Below are 21,814 nucleotides of genomic sequence, written 5' to 3'. Positions count from 1 at the left end.
TTGTGAAAAATTGCAAGTTCAGGCCGGGGATGGAGTAAGGGCATAGTGGCCAGGATGTATTATATGAGAAAAGAGTAAAATAATTAAAAACAAAAAAGCAGCATTTTGTGTATAGTTCAGAAGTTCCATTGTTATCCCTTCTGGGCCTTTTTATTGTTTAAAATCTGAAAAGCGTAAGAGACGGCTTGAGACACAGATGTTAAAGGCAACCATCTAGGGGCAAATCCAGACTAGAAAATTCTAATGCCCTAATATATGGGCCAAAGTATCATCATGGAGGGAAGACAGAAAAGTAGCAAGAGAGGCAGAGGTTGGCAGAGCTAGGGTGAAATAGCGTGTTGTGGACATGATAGGATCCTTATACTCCTGAACTAATAGTGACGGTGATTGCTTGTAAAAGACTTGCATGAGATCAAGCCAACCGATATTCCAGCATGGATGGGAAGGGGCAAAGGAGCATCCTCCCCTTAGCAGAGGACGAACAGTTATAGTTGATGGCTGCCAGGCAGGGGAGGAAATTCAGTCTTCCTTAGGGCCATGGCTCCTGGTAGGTTGATTAGATTTCACTGATGGCTTTACACCCATGTTCACATAAGTAGTGGGAATTAGATTGAGTGAGTTATAAAATAGAGGGAAGAGAGGGACAGATGGAGGAAAGGAGGGGTAGGGTAAGGGCCTCTGGGAGGACTTGGAGTTGGAAAGTTGGAGGTGACTGTAATCAAATACTTTGTATGCATATGAAATTCTAAAATAATATTCTATTTAAAAATTCTCATTCCTTAACACAGTATCTCTCAGTTCTTTCGTTTATGACTTCCTTACCCCTCAAGATATATTTGTACCCTCTGTAGAAATACAAATATGCTTTCTAGGCAGAAAGCGTGAGATTTTTTTTTTAATTGTTTAAGCTCGTCATTCATCAATTATGGGATAAAGGCCTGCCCATCCCAGCTGAGAAAGTATGTTCTAACAGTTCGGAAGCTGGTACAGGAATAGATCTAACTTTTGCAATTTTGTAAACCCACACCCCACTACTTTCCACTACATTTCCAAAGGTAACTACTAATTACACAAGATTCTCAAATCTACATGGTTTGGCTGATGAATATTTTGGCTTTAAAATGTGTGAAAGTCATAACATTGTTTAGGACTCACACTTCATATGGGCACATATTTGTCTGGGCTACTGAGGGGTGTTGGATAGGGCAGTGAATGCCAGCTCTGTCAGTCATGTGATCACAAAGGTCAACAGGTACTAAGATGGGGGTTCAATAGATTATTACATAAACACCCTTTCTACCAGTGACATTTTCAACTTAAGATCCGTTTCAATAAAATCCATAGAAAATAATGGCATTCATAAGTTACGTGTTATGTTTATTTAGAATTAATAAATTCTTTCACTCCAAAACATTTGTTGAACGGGTACTTCTTCCTAGGCAAGATTTTAGGAACTGAATGTCTAGCAGTGAAGAAAATACCCCAGAGCCTTGCACCCCATCAAGATTCATTCTCATTCAGTCTTTGTATTGCCTAATATGATTTCCTGCTTGGTTCAAATCTAATTCATGCCCACCATTAAAATTGCTTCGGGAAGAGATTGCCATGTGAGTGCTTACTAAAATAGGACTTGGCATCACTTCAAGACTCAAATGTGCTGACAGAATTAAAACCTGTCTGATGCTGATACAGCAGGAAGATCATGGGAGCAAGAAGGAAGACTTCCTTAAAACCATACCATGCTATTCCGCAGTTTTCAGCCTTCAAGGCCAGCATCCAGGTCCACTTTGCTTGGCATTTTTCAGATGTCTTACTATCTGGTTAAGCATTAGACCATACCCTGTATTGGTTTCAACTGAGAATATTGGAATCACACTCATGTATGTGGTCCCTTGATATTGGGGGTTCTCTGTCGATAGTGAGGAACATGGTTGCTCTGGTGAAACCAGCTCTTTGGCTATCTCTCTATTTACCTTAGAGAAGTAGAAATTTTACCATTCGAACAGAGGAGAAAGTCAGTGACTCTTTTAAAGTATGTATCATGTATATGTAGTAGTACATACCTCTTTTTACATTCTGCTAGGAGGAAAGTTAAGCTTCAGGTCTGAGCTGTGACAATTATCTAGTTCTACCATCAACTGATTATTGTACTTAAAGATGCAACCATTTCGGATGATGCTGATGTCAAGACATGTTGATGAACCGTTGACACAATGTATGAAGGAGAAACTCTAAAAGTGGGCAAGGTTTATCACAGTACCCTGCTTTGTTTCTACACACAGAAACCAACAACATATTTCATTTTTAATAAATTTATACCACCAACTTTTAAAAGATTCATTTATTCCATGTTTGTGAGTATACTGTAGCTGTCTTCAGACACACCAGAAGAGAGCATCAGATCCCATTACAGATGGTTGGGAGCCACCATGTGGTTGCTGGGAGTTGAACTCAGGACCCCTGGAAGATGAGTAGTGCTCTTAACAACTGAGCCATCTCTCCAGCCCACCACCAAATATTTTTAAACACACAAACAGTGAACAGGAAGGACACTAGAAAGCTGAATCCTATGTACACAAATATATGAGGATCCTCTAAGAGGAAATAGGGAAGTGGAAAGATTGTGATACATTTGCAGCCAAGATAGGTACAGAGATAAAAACTAAACTTCTACTGTAAAGGGGTTGGCAGGTGGTTGGAATATATTTGCCTTTCTTAGCCTTCATTCATTTCTCTAGCTTTGCTCTCTTTTGATTTCTTCTCTTTCTCTTTATTGCAAATTCTGCCAGCTACTGGTGAGACACATTCATATCCTCCAGCCTATTGCCTGACAGGGTTTGAATGCAGGGCCATATTAGCAGAGCTGTGTCAATAAATGGCAAAAGTAAGAGTATTAGGAGTGTGGACCATCTCTTCCCATTCATAGGGTGAAGGGTGCTTGTACAAATGGAAGAAGAAAAGTGCCCATTGCCAAAATAGCTGGGGAGAATATATGCTGTCCCTGAGCAAGGAGGCTATGGGCAGTGACTCTGTGAGAGACTCACCCAGAATTGACAGGCGCTCTTGGGGATATCAGTTTTCAAGTGTTACTAGGAAACAGAGAATAATAAAAAGCAAAGCAGTTGCAAAGGTTACGAATCTGTATAACAAGAGAGTACTTTTAAAATGTCGTGAAAGAAATTGAGAGTACAGGAGACGGCAGTGTGGACTACCGTTGTGTGTAGGTGGCATGACAACATACAGCAGAGTTTCAGTGACTGACGCCCCACCATGTGTACTTCACTATCAGACTGTACTTTGAAGATTTTAAGAGCTGGCAAAATCTCAGTTGTTTGTATTGTCTGAAGCTGTTTGATCGGTACTCTTCATTAAATCACTAACAAAAAATCTGGAGGAAAGACGGAGAAGAGGAGGCGGGCAACAGAAAGAAGGGGGAAGAAGACAGAGGGGGAGATAGACAGAGTGTGTGTTTCATGTAGTTCTCTCTGGCCTGGAACTCATTATAGCTGAAGATGACCTTGAAGTTCTGATCCTCCTACCTCTACTTCAGTTCAATCTTCAAGTACCAAAGAATAAGGAAAGTTCAAATTCTCTTACATTACTCTGTAAAGTGTAACTTAAGTAAATAATTAAGGTGACGAAAGTTTTCTCAACAGAACCCCCCAGCTAACAAACTAAAAAGCATTAATGAAAACAGGCTGTTGTCTGTTTTGAACTTCTAGTAAAATTTTGGCTCCTTCCAACCATGATTAGCAATGGTGAATAATATCATAGCAAGCATGCTATTACCTCTTGGTAGAAATAGCACACATCCCAAAGATAGCCATACTGTGTTCTCAAAACCTGTGAGATGCTACTCTTCCTGACTAAGGGGAGTTAAGGTTGCAGTTACAACTGTGTGACCGTAGAAGGGACAGCATCTCTGAAGTAGCTGTATTACTTAACTTGTCTCATTGTTGCAACTAAAACACCTTGCAAAAACAGCTCAAGGGAGAGCTTATTTTGGCTCAGAGTTGAAAGGATAGTCCATCTTGGCAGGGCAGTCATGATGGCAGGTTGAAGCAGTTTGTAACATGGTACTTACTCATGAAGCTTGCAACAATGAATGCTGGTACTCAACTTGTTTCTTCCTTCTAGCTAGTCCAGATGTGCCACTCACAGTTAAGGTGGCTCTCCTTACCTCAATTAATCTAATGTAGATAATCACACAGATATGCCAGGTGGCTAATATAGTTTAGGCAATACCTTAGGAGTATCCCAAGAGATTTATCTCCCAGATGAGTCTAGATCCTGTTTAATTGACAATGTTAACATTAGCCTATTGCAGTCATATCCTAATGAAATCAAAGAACATTGCTCTATTTTCAGAATAGTTGGTGATTATTCAACTAGACAGTACTAACTCTGAGGCTGGGTTGAGGTCATGAGGCCAGGGTTGTGGGAAGCCTGTAGATGCTAAACAAAGGAAAAGATTCTCATTCAATCTTCTCAAAGGAACCAGCCCTTCTAGCACCTGGAATTTAGTACCATGAACCCTTAGGCAGAATTCCAACATTAAGTACTATTAGACACAAAATTTATGTTGTTTAATATTAGTGAGCTTATGACTTATAATTCATTAAACAATTGAAAATAAACCCATCCTATTTCCTAGGATATACTCTGGATACATTCTTTCTAGAAACCTCAGAGACTAGTCAAGGCTCCTAATGTAATTGACAATTTACAGAAAATATGGCAGTCAAAGGAACATATATGAGATGATAAGCACAGAAGGAGACATTGTATTTTTTCAGAATAAAGTGAAACACACACACACAGAGAGAGAGAGAGAGAGAGAGAGAGAGAGAGAGAGAGAGAGAGAGAGAGAGAGATAAACACGCAAGGGTGGATATGAGAATAAATGAATACAAAAATCTATTTGCCTGGGAAAATATAGGTAAGTGATTCCTTAGAGAAATACTGCCTGGAGACTATAAAAAACTACCTAGTACTTTGTCTATCAACCAATAGTAGTAGAAAATGCCATTCAAATAAGCAAATTATTAAAAAAATATATTATCCCTATGATGTGAATGCTCATTGTTAGGGTTTGATATTTTGTGTTTGACATTAAGGAATGATTGTCAGGAGGAATTACAATCATATATATGGTATTCAAATTATTTTTGAGCAAGGGGGAGGGAAGAATATAAGTGGGCATGATAAGTAGCAATAACCACAAATTGATAGTTGTTGAAAATGGGTGGTAAGTATATAGAGGCTGCCAAAAGATTTCTACCTTTGAATATATTTTAGCATCAATACAGCAGGTACTATTTAAAGTGCTAGTCACCGATTTAACTCCTTGAATGTTTGAAGAGCCAAAGAAAGCATGTACAAACACTCACTTTGACCATAAATTGTTGGTGTGAAATTTCCACAAGGAATTCTGGAAATGGAACCTTTCATTTCCACTTAGAGAATCATCCTTTTTACCTCTTCTACCACATTTGCTCTGTACAGCCTAGGCATGGGGGCTTCCTCTTCCTCTGTAAGTCAGTGGCTCAGGGGCATTCTTGGAATAGAATTTGCCTGGAATAAGTGAGCAAAAAGAATAATATGCATAATTGTATTGAACAATGCCTCCTGGTATTTTACGTTAGTTTGGATTCCCCTCATCTCACTCCTGCAAATATTAAAAAGAAGAAGGAAGGAAGGAAGGAAAAGGCCATAACTGTTTCAATTTTTGACAGCCTGGGGTATTTTGAAATGTTAGCTCATCACATTTTTCCATGTTGTGTCTGTGTATCTATTTCAGGATGGAATGGGGAACCTAAGAATCACAGAAAAGGGTCTGAAGCTAGAAGGAGACTCAGAGTTCTTACAACCTCTCTACGCCAAAGAAATCAAGTCCCGACCAGTAAGTTTCTAATGAGAAAACTTTTGATGCTCTGAAATCTAGATCTGGGCCAATCTACTTTGCTAGTCACTGAGATGATACATTGTGGTAATGAATGAATTGGCATTTGAACCTGAAGACTCATAGCTGTGGGGCTCTAAACAAATAGGATGATCTCACCAGTTCCTTTTGTGGCTTAGATAGTAGTAGCCTCTGTTAACCAGCTTCCAGATGGTGCTATGAACCAAGAGACATCAAACACAGGCAAGCCCTGGTGCCAAACCTCTGAAGAGCAATATCACTATTATTCTTACTTGTCAATCATTTCGAAGTCATCTGTGAAAACAGAACTAATGAATCAGAACTTGGGCTTTCAGTTACACTTTGTATGTTATAGTCCATGCTGTCTAGAATGGTCAACAACCATGACCTAACATTGTATTTAATGACTAATGATAATGTCTTGTTGAGGGACAGATTGACTTTGCATGGATACTTGGTGTCTCATTTAATTCATAGGCTGGTCATTGTGAAAGGGACTATTGGTACTCCATTTTATAGATTGGTGAATTAAAACATTGATAAGTAAACTGTCAATAATAATAATAATAATAATAATAATAATAATAATAATAATGCAAAGATTTAAATTCTGGAAACCTAATTAAGAAGAGACTACTTTTTTGTTAAATAAGTCTCTTATTTAAGGTTCTCATTGTTCTTCTTGTAAGATGCATATTTCCTACAAGGCGTGCCTTTATTACTCAGGATTACAAGACGTGATTATTAAAAATCATGTTTATTATTCTTGTTTGGTTAGGATTACAGTGTAAATGTGAACTGTCCCCCACAGGCTCATGTGTCACTTAGCCACTCTCCAGCTGCCAGTGCTTTCTTGAGATGCCATTTAGGAAGTGGAGGTTTATCAGAGGTGTGTCACTGTGGGGAGGGGCCTTCAGGTTTCTAATCCAGCCCTGCTGCCTGTCACTCAATGCTTCATGCTCCTTAGACGTGTGAACAATCAAGCTCACAGTTATGCCCACAGCTTCCAGCTTCCATACCTGCTACACACAGTGCTAGACACACGGTCAAAATATAAACGGAAAGAGATCATCTCCTCCCAGTCGTCACTTCTCAGAGACATCTGACCACAATGATGAGGAAGCTCATGTGCAGCACTTTGGTGCCTAGGTTTGGGCTCATTGACTCGGTGAAGGAGAGATCATCAGTTGGACATAATGATTAAGGCGTTTACAATGCATAGGATAAATCACTGCCCACATGAAAGCCAAGACTGACTAGAAAGTTCCTCAACCCATCATTTGCAAAATGTGCACTGGCTAACATAATTATGGAAAGCTGACAACTTGGTGTATGAGTGCCGTAGAAGGTGGGAATTGCTTTGCCTGAAGGTACTTTGTGCTGCTAAGTCCCTCTGCTTGTGGAGATACTCTCCATCCTTACCACATCTGGAATGCAATTCAAAGTCGCCCAACGAGACCTGTCATTTTTTTTTCAATTTGATTTTAGAAAGTGTGTGTGTGTGTGTGTGTGTGTGTGTGTGTGTGTGCGCCCGCGTGCGCACGTGCATGTGCATGCATGCATGTGTGTGCCATGTACAAGTTACACATGAGAACCTCACCACCATAGAAATGAGGAACATGTCCACCACTCCCAAGAGTTTCTCTCTGTCCCTTTTCAAATTCTCTGTCTCACCAAAACCATTTTATTCTTCCCTACCTCCAAGCAACCACTGATACTTCTCCTTTACTCTATCATTACCTTAAATTTTTATAAACTTCATAACTCTGGAGTCATATATGATGTTCATTAACAAAAATCATAAAATGACTTTGTCATTTACTGAAACCTTTTCTCTTAAAGTCATCTGTGTATTATGTAACTTAAGAAAGTTTTGTCTTTTACCTGCAATTAGGCTGTCTTGGTTTGCTCAAAAGAGATATGAGACTATGGTTCAAGGATATAGACTTTTACATTTATCTCTTGGGGAACATCAGAAGATTGGGAAGGTAGATGAGAAATTGCTTGCTATGAGTGGAATTTGCATCTCTTTGAAATGTCACAGGGAAACACCAGCGTGTTGACAGAAAGCAATAACGGAACGATTAACATACTTATGGAGTCTATATACTCCCTCTGCGTATCTGAACAGACATCTGAATAAACTACAATTCTGCCAAGGCAGGTGGAAAGGATGAAGGTTGGGTACCATTGAAGCACATCCCTGAGTGATGCCCCATGTTCTAACTATTCAGCAGGTTTCCAGTCTCTCTGGAGTCATCCACAGCCCTATTGCACCATACATCACCAATGCTGTGTTTCGTGGGCAGTTCCTTCTGCTCTTCCCTATCAGGAGGGACCCACGCTCAGTTGAATAAGATTGAGAACCCCTCTCAGTGGGGTAGAGTAATGAAGAGATGATTGCCTGCAGTTTGGTTTTCTGTTTCACTGATCTGAGAACTGAGATAAGTTAAACCATCCACACAACATCCAATACCGTATCTGATTCCTTTAGTGCAGATTGGAGTCCTGGTAGAATCACTACAAATTGATAGATGTGGTGGGAATCACTTAAGATGATGAATTTACAGCTTGGAGTGATAACTGTGAACACCAGTTCTACCAGCCTGACTTATCAAGACTTATCTATGCTGAGTACTCCGAGCCCCTGGGAGTTGAATTCTATTAGCCACCTTATTGAATGGTTGGGCAGTAATGCCTAGAAAAATAGCTAGGACTTCCCTTGCTAAAAGCATCTCAAACAGACCCAAATTCCGACTACAAGTCCTCAAGGCCATACTACTGAGCTGAACTTCCCTTTTCCCATCTTTCCACTGGGTATGACAAACTGGCTCACACCCAGTGATTTCCTGCTCTCTAAGGATAGGGGGCTGGGACACATGACTGAGCTCTTGAGAGGAGTTCAGGTTCCAGGGCAAAAAAGCCCGCCAAACAATGATGAATGATTCAACAAAGGGGCCTAGTTATATCAAATTTATCTACAAATGGGTCATTATCTGTTTAATAAGCTTCTCATAGAGGTAAATGCATTTTAGGGACCCCCTTATGTCCCATTGGCATAACCCCTTGGGAATACCTAACCATTAAGACCTGCATCTCTCCACAGACATCACTACACCGAGATTTTTTTTTTATTTTTAAGTAGACAGGAATGACAATTCCACGTGCTTTCTTTTAAAAAATACACATTTGTTCATTTGATTTTAGCCAAGTGTTGAAATCTGACCCTCAGAAAGAACAGGCTATCTAGCAGAGTGGCCTGATGCTTCTGAGGGTAGAGCTAGGCATCACCTCCTCTGCCTACTGTGTTCTCTGGACTGTTAGATTCCATCAATCAGTGTGGTCCATACCCAGCCATCCCTTCATTTATATCATGTGTCCCTCGTGTCCTCTAAGGTCCCTTGCCTGCAGATCTTGGTTTACAGAATTGCAAGTGTGTAGACCTCATTAAGGAGTCAAGAAATTAGGTTTTATGTTTTCCCTTTGGGCTTTTTAAAACTAAGTATTTGTGTGCATTACATTTTCTTTATGGCTCACTTCTTATTTTTCTCTTATGTCTAAATTTTCCATTATTATCCAGTTCTTGTGTCTCCATCTCAGCTTTTACTGATTATGTAACTGACAAGCACAATTATGTATGTTCAAGGCATATAGCTTTAATAGTGTCCTGACATATAGTGTGAAGTGTCAACTGCAAACAGGATATTACCAGAATCCTTTTCTGTTGGCATGCAGATTTCCTAAGCTGACTTCAGGGATAAACACGTACTACCAACCTCAGCTTCCATGTTATGCATGGGACTTATTAACATGCTAACCAAAGGTCAGTATCCAATGACTCCATGTCTGTGCTTTACCTATCCATCCCCCACCCCTGATGACTACCCTTCTACTCACAGTCTCTGGGAGTTCAGTTTCTGCATGGTACTGAGGGTGTGTTTGCCCTCTTGTGCCTCAGCCATTTCACTTCGTTTAGTTTTCTCTATGTTCTTACAACTGGAAGAGACTCATTTTTAGGCTGCAGTCGTAGTCTACTGCGTACCCATGCACACATTTTCTTCACCCACTCATCTATTGGCCTAGATTGACTCCACATCTTGGCTCTTGTGTAATGTTGGAATAAACTCAGGAGTACTGATATCTCATTGTCATAAAAACTGTTAGCATTGGCTGTATATTTTCAGAGCCGAATCACTATGTCTTATGGGAGTTCTTCATGTTTTCTGAGAGTGTGTATAGGTTATTATCTCTTACGTATTCACCTACCAGCAGCATGTAAGGGTTTTGTGTATATTATACATACTATCTTTTTTTTGCTAATGCAGCTCTAACAGATATGAAGCCACATCTCATAGTTTTCATTTGCATTTCTCCAATCACTAGTAATATTCCTGAAAATACTTTTAACAGGCCTGTTATCCATTTGCATGCCTCTTTTTGAAAAAAAAAAGACTATTTAGGTCTTTTGTCTTTTCTTAAGTTACTAATCTTGGTATTGAGTCCGATGTACTTTTTCTATGTGTTAATACCAGTTTCTTGTTAGATACTGCATGTCTTACAGATGCTTTCTCCCACTGCTGAGATTGGGAGAGATAATCAATTTGATGATTATTTCCTCTGGGTTTGTCATTTATGCTAGATAGAATTCTGTGTATTTGTTCATATTTGTTTTTACGCCTTTTATTTTGGCTCCTATACCAAAAGAGAAAAAAGAAAGAACAAACAAAAGGGAAAGAAAGAAAAGGAAAGAAAATAAGAGAAGAAAAAGAAATGAAAAGAAAAGAGAAAAATCACAGGCAGAATCAACCCCTCCCCTTTTTCTCTTAGCATCTTTATCAACTTGGGTTTTGTATTTAAGCTTTAATCCATGTTATGGTGATTTCAAATATAAGATAAGATGATGATTCCATCTCTCTGGGCTGGAAAGATGTCTCAGTGCTTAAGAGCACTGGCTGCTGTTCCAGAGGAACTGAGTTCAATTCCCAGCAACCACATGGTGGCTTACAACCATTCTCTTTTTTAAATTTTTATACTCCAGATTTTATTCCCCCCCTGATCTACCCCCTTCCCAGGGTTCCACACCCCTTACCTCCTCCCTGCACTCCCCCCCACTCCCCCCCACACACAAGGATGTTCCCACCCCACCCACCCTACCCACCCCACCAGAGACTTCTTGGAGCCTCCGTCTCTTGAGGGTGAGGTACATCTTCTCTGACTGAACCCAGACCCAGGAGTCCTCTGCTCAATATGTGTTGGAGGCCTCATCTCAGCTGGTGTATGCTGCCTGGTTGGTGATCCAGGGGTCCAGGTTAATTGAGACTGCTGGTCCTCCTAAAGGGTTGCCCTCCTCCTTAACTTCCTCCAGCTTTTCGCTAATTCAGCCAGAGGGGTAAGCAGCTTCTGTTCATTGTCTGGGGGCACATATTCTGCATCTGACTCTTTCAGCTGCTCGTTGGGTCTTTTGAAGAACAGTCATGGTAGGTCTCTTTTTGTATACACCCCATAGCTTCATTAAAGGTGTCATGTCTTGAGGCCTCCCCTTAAGCTGGAACCCACTTTGGACCTATCGCTGAACCTTCTTTTCCTCAGGCTCTTTTCCATTTTCATCCCTGCGTTTCTTTCAGGCAGGAAGAATTATGGGTCAGAGCTTTGGCTATGGGATAGCAACCCCATCCCTCATTTGATGTCCTGTCTTTCTCCTGGAGGTGGATTCAATAAGTTCCCTCTCCCCACTACAGGGCCTTTCATCTAGCTCCCACCCCCTTTGAGTCCTGAGAGTCTCTCAATCCTCAGGTCTCTGGTACATTCTAGAAGATCTTCCAAACTTCCTTCCTCCCAAGGTCACCTGTTTCCATTCTTTCTGCTGGCCCTCAGGACTTCAGTCCTTTTCCCCCACCTAATACCAGATCATGTTCCCCTCTCCCCCCAATCTGACCCCCATTCCCTTTCCCTCCCATGTCCCCGCCCCACCTGTGATTGCTTTCTTCTCTCTCCCAAGTAGAACTGAGGCATTCTCATTTGGGCCCTTAAGCTTGTTGACCTTTTCGAGCTCTGTGGACTGTATCTTGGGTATTTTGTACTTTTTTTCTGAATATCCACTTATTGGTGAGAACATACCATTCATATCCTTTTGGGTCTGAGTTACCTTGCTCAGGATGACATTTTATAGTTCAATTCATTTGCCTGCAAAACTCAGGATGTCCTTATTCTTAATAGCTGAGAGGTCATTGTGTAAATGACCTACATTTTCTGTATCCATTCTTCTGTCATGGGACATGTGGGTTGTTTCCAGCTTCTAGCTATCACAAATAAGACTACTATGAACATAGTGGAACATGTATCCCTGTGGCATAGTAGGGCATCTTTGCGGGTATATTCCTAAGAAGCTCACAACCATTTGTAATGGGATCTGATGCCTTCTTCTGGTATATTTGAAGACAGCGGAAGTGTATTCATATTTTAGAAAGGAAAGAACAATTCCATCTCTCTCCCTTCTCTCTACCCTGATATGTGAATATATGTATAGTTTTCATATTACCATTTATTAAAAGGAATGTTCTCTCAATATCAGGATTCTTGATTCTTATGGTAGAGAGTAGTTGGATGTGTGGAGTGGGTTTGTTTCTGGGTACTCTATTCTGTTGGTTGGTCTTGATGCTTTAATTTATTCTGCATCCATTCTGCTTAGACTACTTCATAGTTCGATTTGACACCAGAAACGGTGATGCCTCCATTTTTTTTCCTTTTTCATTTTGAGAGTGTCTATATGTTCGGTGGCAGATAGAGCATTCTTGAAACTTCTATGAGAGAGTAAAGTTCTGCCTCCCCTTAGCCATTCTTCACCCTCTCTCAGGAGCCTGCCTCCTTTTATGAATTTATCCTTCTAACCACCACATAGCCCAAGCTGGAGTGGGCAGAAAAGTTGGATCCTGAATGTTTTGTTTGAGGGGGTGAATAAGAACTAACTTGGGGTGACAGACAGGAACTCTAATCATCTAGTGGTAGGGAGCTATGGAGAAACCAAATGAAGGCTGGGGTGGTATTTCCTGAGCAAAGCAAACAGCTTCAACTCCCAGCTGAACATATTGCACACAGAACAGTATGTTCCATGCACATGAGCTTCTTCTGTCTTTAATTAGGAAGCTAACTGGACCATGAAGTATTGCTGGGTAAATAAAAATGATTTGTACTAAGTCAGAGACGGGCATTAGGCATCTTTGCATTTCCTTGCTCACCCATAAATCAGCAGAGTGTTACACATTGGAAGGGTCATCTATAAGGCCATCTGTACAGTAAAGCCAGGCACCACTCCCCCATGTATCTGCTTACATGTTGTAATTTATTATGGCCAATACTGCAAACCAGCTGCTGCTTGCCTGTTTTTTTTTTTTAAATCAGACAACAAATTATGAATAGATCAACACTTGACACTAGCTGGTTTGTTTTCCTGGGAAACAGATTAAAGTATTCAAAGTCTTTTGGTTGCTGTAGAATTAAAATGGACTGCTCATAATTCTTCCTCTTCTTTTAACAAGAAGAGTTATGTGAGCTTTTCTTAAATCAAGTTCTAAGGACTAGGGAAGACTTTGGTCAGATGTCAGTTACATTTACATTAGCCACGATTGCAATAGAAGAAATAAGCAGGAGCTTAAAGTGGGAAACTGTCTAATTGCATGACTTTTGGGTCATTGCCATTCGGGTTGCCTTGAATTCTTTCTTATTCCCCATTCATCATTTTGGTCTGATTGTTTTGAAGACCCCAGATCACTGAAAGACTTTTTTTTTCAAGCAAATCTCATAGTATAAACACGACTTCTTCACTCAGTGTGCGGTATTGGCACAAAGGGTTGGAGAGACCTCCCAAAAATATGTACAGTAGAGTAACATATTAGCTGTAGACTCTAACATGGGGCAAGACTGGGAGCAGTAAGGAGTAGAATAGGAAGGAGGAATGGGCAGAGTTAATAGAAAAGAAGAGAAAACTCAAGAGCCTAGAGTGCACTTGTGAATTATCCCAAAGGAGAGTACATACCCCCGGAGAAGCAGAATTCCAAAACATACTTAAAACACCCTGCATAGAAAGAGGAGCTAATGCTGGCAAACTAGTGTTTCTGGAAGGTTACTGGATTCAAAGATGGATCCACAGTCAAGTTCTCTTTCTGATGATGGGTAGGGAGCACTTGAGCAACCTCCTTCGTGTCACAGTTGCTTCGTCTTTTGGACATAATCAGTGATTTGCTGTGGCTTGTTGAAAGTCAGAGACTTCATTAAGCAGTTTTCCTTTAGAAACTCAAATCCAAGGTAAAGGGGCCCAGCAGCCTATTCTATCTATCACCTACCTTGGTGGCTTTGTCACCAACCATAGGATATTGAGATCCTGGGTTGGCCTCATAATACCCAGTTTGAAAGCTACTAGCCCCATTCCATCTCCAGGTCTGCTCCAATAGCCTTCACATAGAGACTTTCCCAAGACATCCCATCCAAAATACAACCATTGCCAGGTGGTCTTCTTTTCTTATATCACCTCATACTATATCATATCAATTTATATTCTATAAGTATAAATTGTATAATTACCAATCTACTCACATATGTGAGTTCCTTGTGCTATCAAATCTCCTTAATAGCACAGACTTAGAAATATAAAGTAGGGGCATATATTTGTTCCAATATGGTAAAATCTTAGTATACTCTAGTATCTTATAATATCATTAGTAAACCTTAAACACACACACATGCACACACACACACACACACACACACACACACACACACACACATACACACAGGATCACAGTCTAAAGCACCACCTTCCTTGGTTCAGATCCTAGATCTGTCAATTCACTAAGGTATATGAGCTTGAGCAAGTGTCTTGACCTTTTCTGTGACTCACTTTACTCCCCTAGAAAATGGAGACAGTTGTACTTCTATATCATAAGCCCATTCCAGCTTTGTGAAAGTTATTATATGTAGTTTATACACTAGTGTCTTGAACACAAGTTACTAAGTTCAAATTGATAACTATATGTTACTAGCACTAGAAATATTATTATTGTCTCTGTTTAACCACTGAAGTTCCTAGACTCATGACCTTGTCAGGTTTGGAAGAAGAGTTTGTTGGAACAAACAATGTTCACTTAAGTCCATGCTTGTCAGATAGAAACAGGGACAGATATCTCCTTTGCAGGCATTTATATGTGAATTACTTATCTTTTTATGCATATGCTAAATATACACTCGCATGGCAGTAAGATACAGTATGGGCTGATGGGAGACTGACAACTCAGTGGATGAAAGAAATAAAAGTGTTACAGAGGTTGTAAAGCCTGTCACACTTCTGTACACTAAGAAACTACAGATGTCCGATCCATGTCATCTATAAACAAATGTAGGCTCCTAAGAATGGCGGCCTGCCATGGACTGAGAATTAAACATTAGCACTCCCAGCCCTTCAAAATGTGGAGCCTCTCATCTCTGTCAGTGTGCCTTATCAGTGTCACCTGGTCCCATTTGTACTGATACTGTGTGCTGATACAGTGACTGGTATACCCTGATGAAGGACTGTCACACATGTGCTGATATGTGCCACCTGGTGCTGAGACAGTTTCTTGATTACTTCTTAAGTAACATTTAAGAGTTTTAAAAGAAGAAGCACCGTGGTTTGATTGATGTTCTTTAAATGGTAAGAAAAGGCCAGTTCCAGTCCAGGGGCACGTCACAATTGGAAGTGCCTGATAAGACTCAGGAGAATAAGAGAGATGAGCTAGCTTTAAGGATGACTCAGGTTCCCCTATACTTCTGAAAGCTTTGTTGTTCTTCACAATTAAATTGTTAGCAAAAAGAAATAAAGTTACTATAAAATGTTTTTCATAATGTTTCAATCAAAACATCTTTCAGCAGCACTGGTTGCACCGGGTGCTTCATAATTGCCATTGTGTATTGCACTCTTGGTCTCAATTTAAAAAACCTTGTTCCTTGTCAGAATCACAGATGACTGTTTGGAAGATGTCATTTCAAAGGTGGAAGGGGACATTTCTTTGGCCCATGAAATGATGAGCAAATCTGTACTGTTCTGTTGATTTTTGCGATCTCTGGAAGTAGCGAAGTGTAACCTTTTGATGCTGTGCACAGTAAATTATTGTCAGAGATATTTTAAATGGCTCTTGCCTAAAACCGTAAGGGTGGGACTCTAGAGTGTTTCCATGTTTATCAGCAGAAATTTCAGCCCTTAGGCAAGTACCAAAATGGTCTGCAAAGAAAAAGAGGTTTTTAAGATTAATAAATATTCCTCAGATGCCCCTGTTGTATGTTAGAGGGAAAGAAAGAAGGAAGGGTAGATTGTGACAGCAACTACAAAGGTGAAAGAGTGAGGAAGACAGACAGCCATGCTATCCTTCTTGCTTGCTACAGTGGTGTGACTTCCTCCAGGTACCGAGCCACCACTCGCATTATGCAACATCAGAGTCGTGGAAATCAAACTGCTTTCTCTCAAGAGAAAAACACAAGTACAGATGGTGGGATAATTGAAGTGTTCTACCATCAAGCTGTATAGATTGGTTTTAGCCCTCAGTTGAGGCTCAATTTTGTTTCTCAACATGAGGGGAATATTTATGGCAAGATGAGCTTTCCTTAGGTGGTAGCTCATTAAGGTGTAAGGAATGGAGTTGGGTTCCTTTTCAATTAGGACCGTATAGCTATCTGTTGTTTGTCCTTGACTTAGGTTGTTAGTAAGACAAGAATCCCTCATCCTGCAGCATTTCTGACATGTTTATTTTCTCTTGGGTTTCTATATAAGCTCTTTAAGATGTGGCAGTCACAACCACACTTTCCATCACTACCACAAAGAGTTCAGGAGTCATAGCATTATATGTTAGCAAAATGTGAGGCAGGAAGAGCTATGACTGGCATGTGCTGCCACTATTTAACCTTTTAGGAGATACTTGGAGGTCCTCTGCTGTGATTTGAGGCCCTTATAAAAGAAAAATCATAAAACATTTGGCCTTTTATACCTGTTCTGTCCTTCTCATTACTTGTGAATATACAGTTCTCCCCTGTAAAGGGGACAGCAATTGAGCTAACGCCTTGGCAGCTGAGAGTGGCCCACACCATATAACTGAACCTTGGGCTTCTCAGCTTGTTTGTAATTTATTCTGTAAGAATTCATTTAAATATCAGTACAAAGAGGATTTAGATGGGAATGTACTAAGAGAAGTATAATGGAAGAAAATCAGGCATCAGCAGCATAGCACAATGCTGAAAGGACAGATAAGACTGGGGAGATGACTCAGTAGGTCAAGCCATAGATGCTCAAGAAACGGAACCTGAGTTAACCAAGAATTTGAACAAAGACGGGCACAGTAGCTTATGCCTGTGAGCGTAGCGCTCCTGGCTACTTGAAGGGCAGAGACATGAGCATCCTCACAAGCTCCTTGACTAACTAGTCTGGTAATTGCAGCGAAACACAGAGACCCATTCTCTATCAAGGTGGAAGATGAGGACAGACACCTAATTTTCTGACAAGGAAATTCATTGGATTGTCTGATATCAGGTTGTTGCATAAAAAAGAAAGTGAAAACTTAAGTGTATGGCCAACAACAGCACAGTGGTTAATGGTGGGGTGTGGGAGGCTTCATGCCATATCTCCATGTATGAACACAGAGAAGTCTTTGGGTTCTTCCGCATATGCCATAAGGCCCTGTGAGATTCAGCAATATTGATTATAAGGTCAAGCTGTATAGTATTTTTTTAAGTTGGCTTAGCAAAAGGTCTATTTTTAAATTACCCTTTAGGAAATAAAATAATCCACAAAGCAAACTGTTGTTTGGGTTTAGACATAGAGCTTTGGTCAGTAAATTCATGGTCCAAGAGAGCCATGAAGGCTCTACAAAGCAAAAAAGAAAAGACCCCAGAGAGAAACCTGGACACAGAGCTCTTATGTTCTTATGATCACTGAAAACGTCCTACCAGAAAATGCTAGGGATTAATTAATTACTCTATTTGTTTATTTTTGGTACAAGAGTTCATGCAGCCCATGCAGGCTTTAAATGCCCTATGTAGTAGAGGATGACTTTCAGTATTCGCGCTTTCTTCCTCCACTGCCTAAGTGATGGGATGACGTGCGTGCAGTACTATGCAGAGTTTTATGCCATGTCAAGGAACAATTGAGGGGATTTGATTGTGCATTCCAGGCCAGTGCTCCATACACTAAAGGTCCTCCCCAGTCCTTGGTGGCGAACCTGTAAGTATTCCTAAGATCCCTCTGGGTTTTGCTTTTCTTTCAACAGTGACCGTCTTTATCTTTAATAGACAACAAAGATTTGCTTTTAGAGAGATTCAGTAAACTAATAGGTGTAAAAAGTACCTTACAGAGGGTATAACCCACAGTAATTGCTCATACATGTTTACTGAATTTGAATCTAAGCAATGTGAGCTTAAACTTCCATGCTGAAAAGGCAGTAGAGAGGGCAGGTATAAATGTCCCATTTCACTCCTTATGATGGCTCTGTGAAGAAGAATTTCTAATTATAGTCATCTTACTCAAGATAAGCAGCAGACAGTTATAAAGAATGCACATCTTATATCCCAAGCCAACTAGATTCTCTCTCTTTTAAAAAAAAACAATTATTTTGTTTTTATGTATATGAGTATGTTGGCATGTTTGGAAGCACATGGCTTGCATGAGGATGCCAGAAGAGGGCATCAGATCTCCTGGAGCTCGAATTACAGATGGCTGTTAGCTGCCACACATACAGGGAACTAAACGCAGCTCCTTTCCAAGAGCAGCAAGTGCTCTTGAGTGCTGAGCTGTCTTTCTACCCACTCACATTTTCTACCCCCAAAGCAGATTTTAACACTGACCTTAACTGAAATGTTCTACTATCTTGAGTGGTAGGCAGTAGATCTAGGTTACGTTGTGTTGCTTGTTGACTTACTTTCTCTGTAATCCAGGGAAACGTGCAAGCCTCATGCGGGTGCCACAAAGATGAGAGAACCTTATGGCCTCCTCTCTATCAGTTTCTACTTCTCTGACCTTTCCTTACACTCCCTCTTATACATTCTCTCCTAGTTTTCTCCTCAACTTAAATCACAAATACCCTATCAGGAAGCTCTAACCTATGTGGTCTGTGGGTTTTACATACTGCAGGTTAGTTATGAATTCAGCCCAGCACAAAATGGTAAACATACTTAAAATATTATAATTTTATTCTCACAATATTTTTCATTTACTCAATCACCCAGTTCTTAAGCATGTACTTTGTAGATTAGAATATCATTTTGCAGTGTCAAAAGCTAGAAATACCTGATTGTACTGTTTCCTACCACAACATGGCATCTTTCTAATTATGCCTTTTATTTAGAAGTATATTAGAGTACCTGTTTAAAAATGCTCAAGGATTTGTATACAAATGAACCCAGTGACCCACAGATGTACCAAGTTACCATAATATCTGATTGAAGGTAGGTCCTGTGGAGTCATCAGATATGCTTCTATAACACATAGCCAGGATTGTGTAGAATTAAGCCTTACCTTTTGTAGGTTCTTAGTGTTGAAGGTTGTGTTAGTCACATTTCTTAGTGGTGGGACAAATGCAAGACAAAGGTAAATTACAGGAGGAGGAGTTTATTTTGCCTCATATTTTGTAGGCAGATATGCATATGGCAGGGAAGACGGCATCAGGAGGACCAGGCAGTTGGTTACCTGACATCCATAGTTTGAAAAAGACAGAGTGCTGGTTTTGTGCATTTTATTCTGCCTCCCTTTTTTCAGTTCAAGAAAACAGTCCATGGGATGAAACCTCTTATATTCAGGGTTGGTGATCCATAGCTCAGTTAACGCTCTCTGGAGGAACTATCACAGACACATGTGGTGGTATATCTTAGGCGATTCCATATTCAGTCAGGTTGGTCATTGAGATTAACCTGTCACTTGAGGGGTAGCTTTGGTTCTCATCCATCACTTTCCTTCCTTCCATACTGTCGATGTGCTTGTAGTCTTTGCCATATTCAGGGAGTTTTCAAATTTCGGCATGTGCTTTCTCCCTTAACTGTGATATCAATTCCCTCTGTTTAACTCCATAGCCTTCAGCCATGCTGAAAATGACACTTCTATTCCTTTGTGGAAATGTGCTTGAGATATCTCCTTTTCCTCTGGGAGCGCTTGTAACAGGTCATGTATAAGAAAAGGAAGCACAAAAGCACTGCACATGTGAGGTAGGGCCTGATGGAAATGGATTTGAAACGTGGCTTTAACTGTTTCTAGCTTTGTAACTTCTGGCGTGCGATGTGACACGGTAACATCATTCAAATCATTGAGCTCTCATGAAACTTAAAAATCAGTGAATACAGCAATTAGCCAACAGTCACACCTAATGCTTAAGTGGCTCTAAGTGGCTACTCTAGTAAGTCAAGGCTTGGCAGTAAAGGAGAACCCCAGAACAGAACCAGTACCTGGTCACGTCTCTATTGTGGAATACATGAATCTTCCTTATGTTCATTTTCATTTCCTAATTCCAGTTAAAATGGACAGAGGGGGGCTGGTTTTCAATTCTCTCAAGATTCTGCCTTCTGAGCTGAAGTGAAGGCAAAGAGAAATCTCTCTTTTCCAAAGAGAGTCATTTCCCAGAGGTGTCTGTTCAACCCATATATGCAAATAGAGCCACAATGGTTTCATTGGAAGTTATTCAGAATGTGACACGCCAGTGTGAACCTTAAAGAATGTTACCGGGGCTTGCTACCCTTTGGTTCACAGGGTACACCCACAAGGAAACAGAAACAAAACAAAGGTAGGTAGCCCCTCTTGGCACAGTTGATTGACTTTAATAGGTCCTGATTATGCTGCTCATATTCCATGAAATTAAAAAGCTTACAAATGTTATGAGCCATTACCCTTCCATTTAAGGGAGCTTATGACATGTTAGCAACATTTAATGAAATTCTTTTCAAAATGCCACAGGCAGCTCCATGAGATTCCATGTTGAAATGCAACTTGAAGAATTGTTGCAGGAAAGTCTGTCCTCTTACCTTTGTCAATGGCTGCAACCCACGCAAAGGCTGAAGGCAGATTCTTCTCCAACAGAGGATGACTGTGAGATTTCTTATGTCCCTGACTTGACCATGAACTCATCTCCATTTTCCAAAAACACTAGAAAGAATGTCCTGTGAATGTTTGGGCTTATACTTATGGTCAGTATTCAAAACAGACTACATCTTTATACATCGATAAATTTAAAGACTTAAAATCCATTCTGTTCAGCTCTGTCGGCAGCTGTTGACAAGTTAAAACATTCAAGCAAATATCCCCAAACTATATTGTCTCTGCTGTCTTCAACGAGCTGGGCAACATAATTTGGGAGATAAGCGTTTGTGTAAAAAGACAATTAACACAAAAGTAATGAGATGATTAAGTCCTAGATAAGGCAGCACTTATTATTTATACGATAAAAGTTCATAAAAAGGGAAGTCTTATATAGTATAGAAAAGATGAGTAGAGAGATAGAAGCTATTAAGAGATAATGAATATTCTTTGCTAAATAGTTTTTTCATTTAACTTTTATTAAGGGATAGTTAATGACAATATTCATTCCCTCTGCCTGCATATTAACACCCTAAATATTTCCCTGTCTTGTTGCTGATATCTTCTGCTACTCTTTAAAATCGTATGGTTACTGAAAGTTACTGAAATCCTTGTATGTGTTTTCTTTAAGTTCCCTGGTTATGAGGCAGATCACGCTGTTATGCCCGGTGGGTGGATGAAGCGGGTAGAATTCAAACCCAGATCCGAACTAATTTGGGACCATGTTTCCTGTCTTCATGTTGATCTGCTTTGAAGAACAACTGATTTCAGGGAAGCACCTCAGCTTCCTCCTGGCTGATGGCCCCTTTGCAGGTGGG

At 40.2% G+C, this 21,814-nt stretch overlaps 1 protein-coding gene across 8 annotated transcripts in view; it reads left to right on the top strand.

The window, feature by feature from the left end:
- The window catches only part of Sgcd (sarcoglycan, delta), a 981,842-nt gene that overhangs the window by 751,696 nt on the left and 208,332 nt on the right, over window positions 1–21,814 (top strand). For 7 of the 8 annotated variants that reach the window (XM_039086545.2, XM_039086546.2, XM_039086547.2 and 4 more), the window contains one exon: window positions 5,801–5,902. The exons of the other annotated variant lie outside the window; for it this stretch is intronic. In XM_039086545.2, the coding sequence (XP_038942473.1) occupies window positions 5,801–5,902 (102 nt within the window). The remainder of the gene's footprint in view (window positions 1–5,800; window positions 5,903–21,814) is intronic. 8 annotated transcript variants of the gene reach the window in all.

Source organism: Rattus norvegicus, chromosome 10 (genome assembly GCF_036323735.1).
Source record: "Rattus norvegicus strain BN/NHsdMcwi chromosome 10, GRCr8, whole genome shotgun sequence".
NCBI classification, from domain to species: domain Eukaryota; kingdom Metazoa; phylum Chordata; class Mammalia; order Rodentia; family Muridae; genus Rattus; species Rattus norvegicus.
Note: the sequence above shows the minus strand (reverse complement) of the source record. Positions and strands in the feature narration are given on the sequence as shown.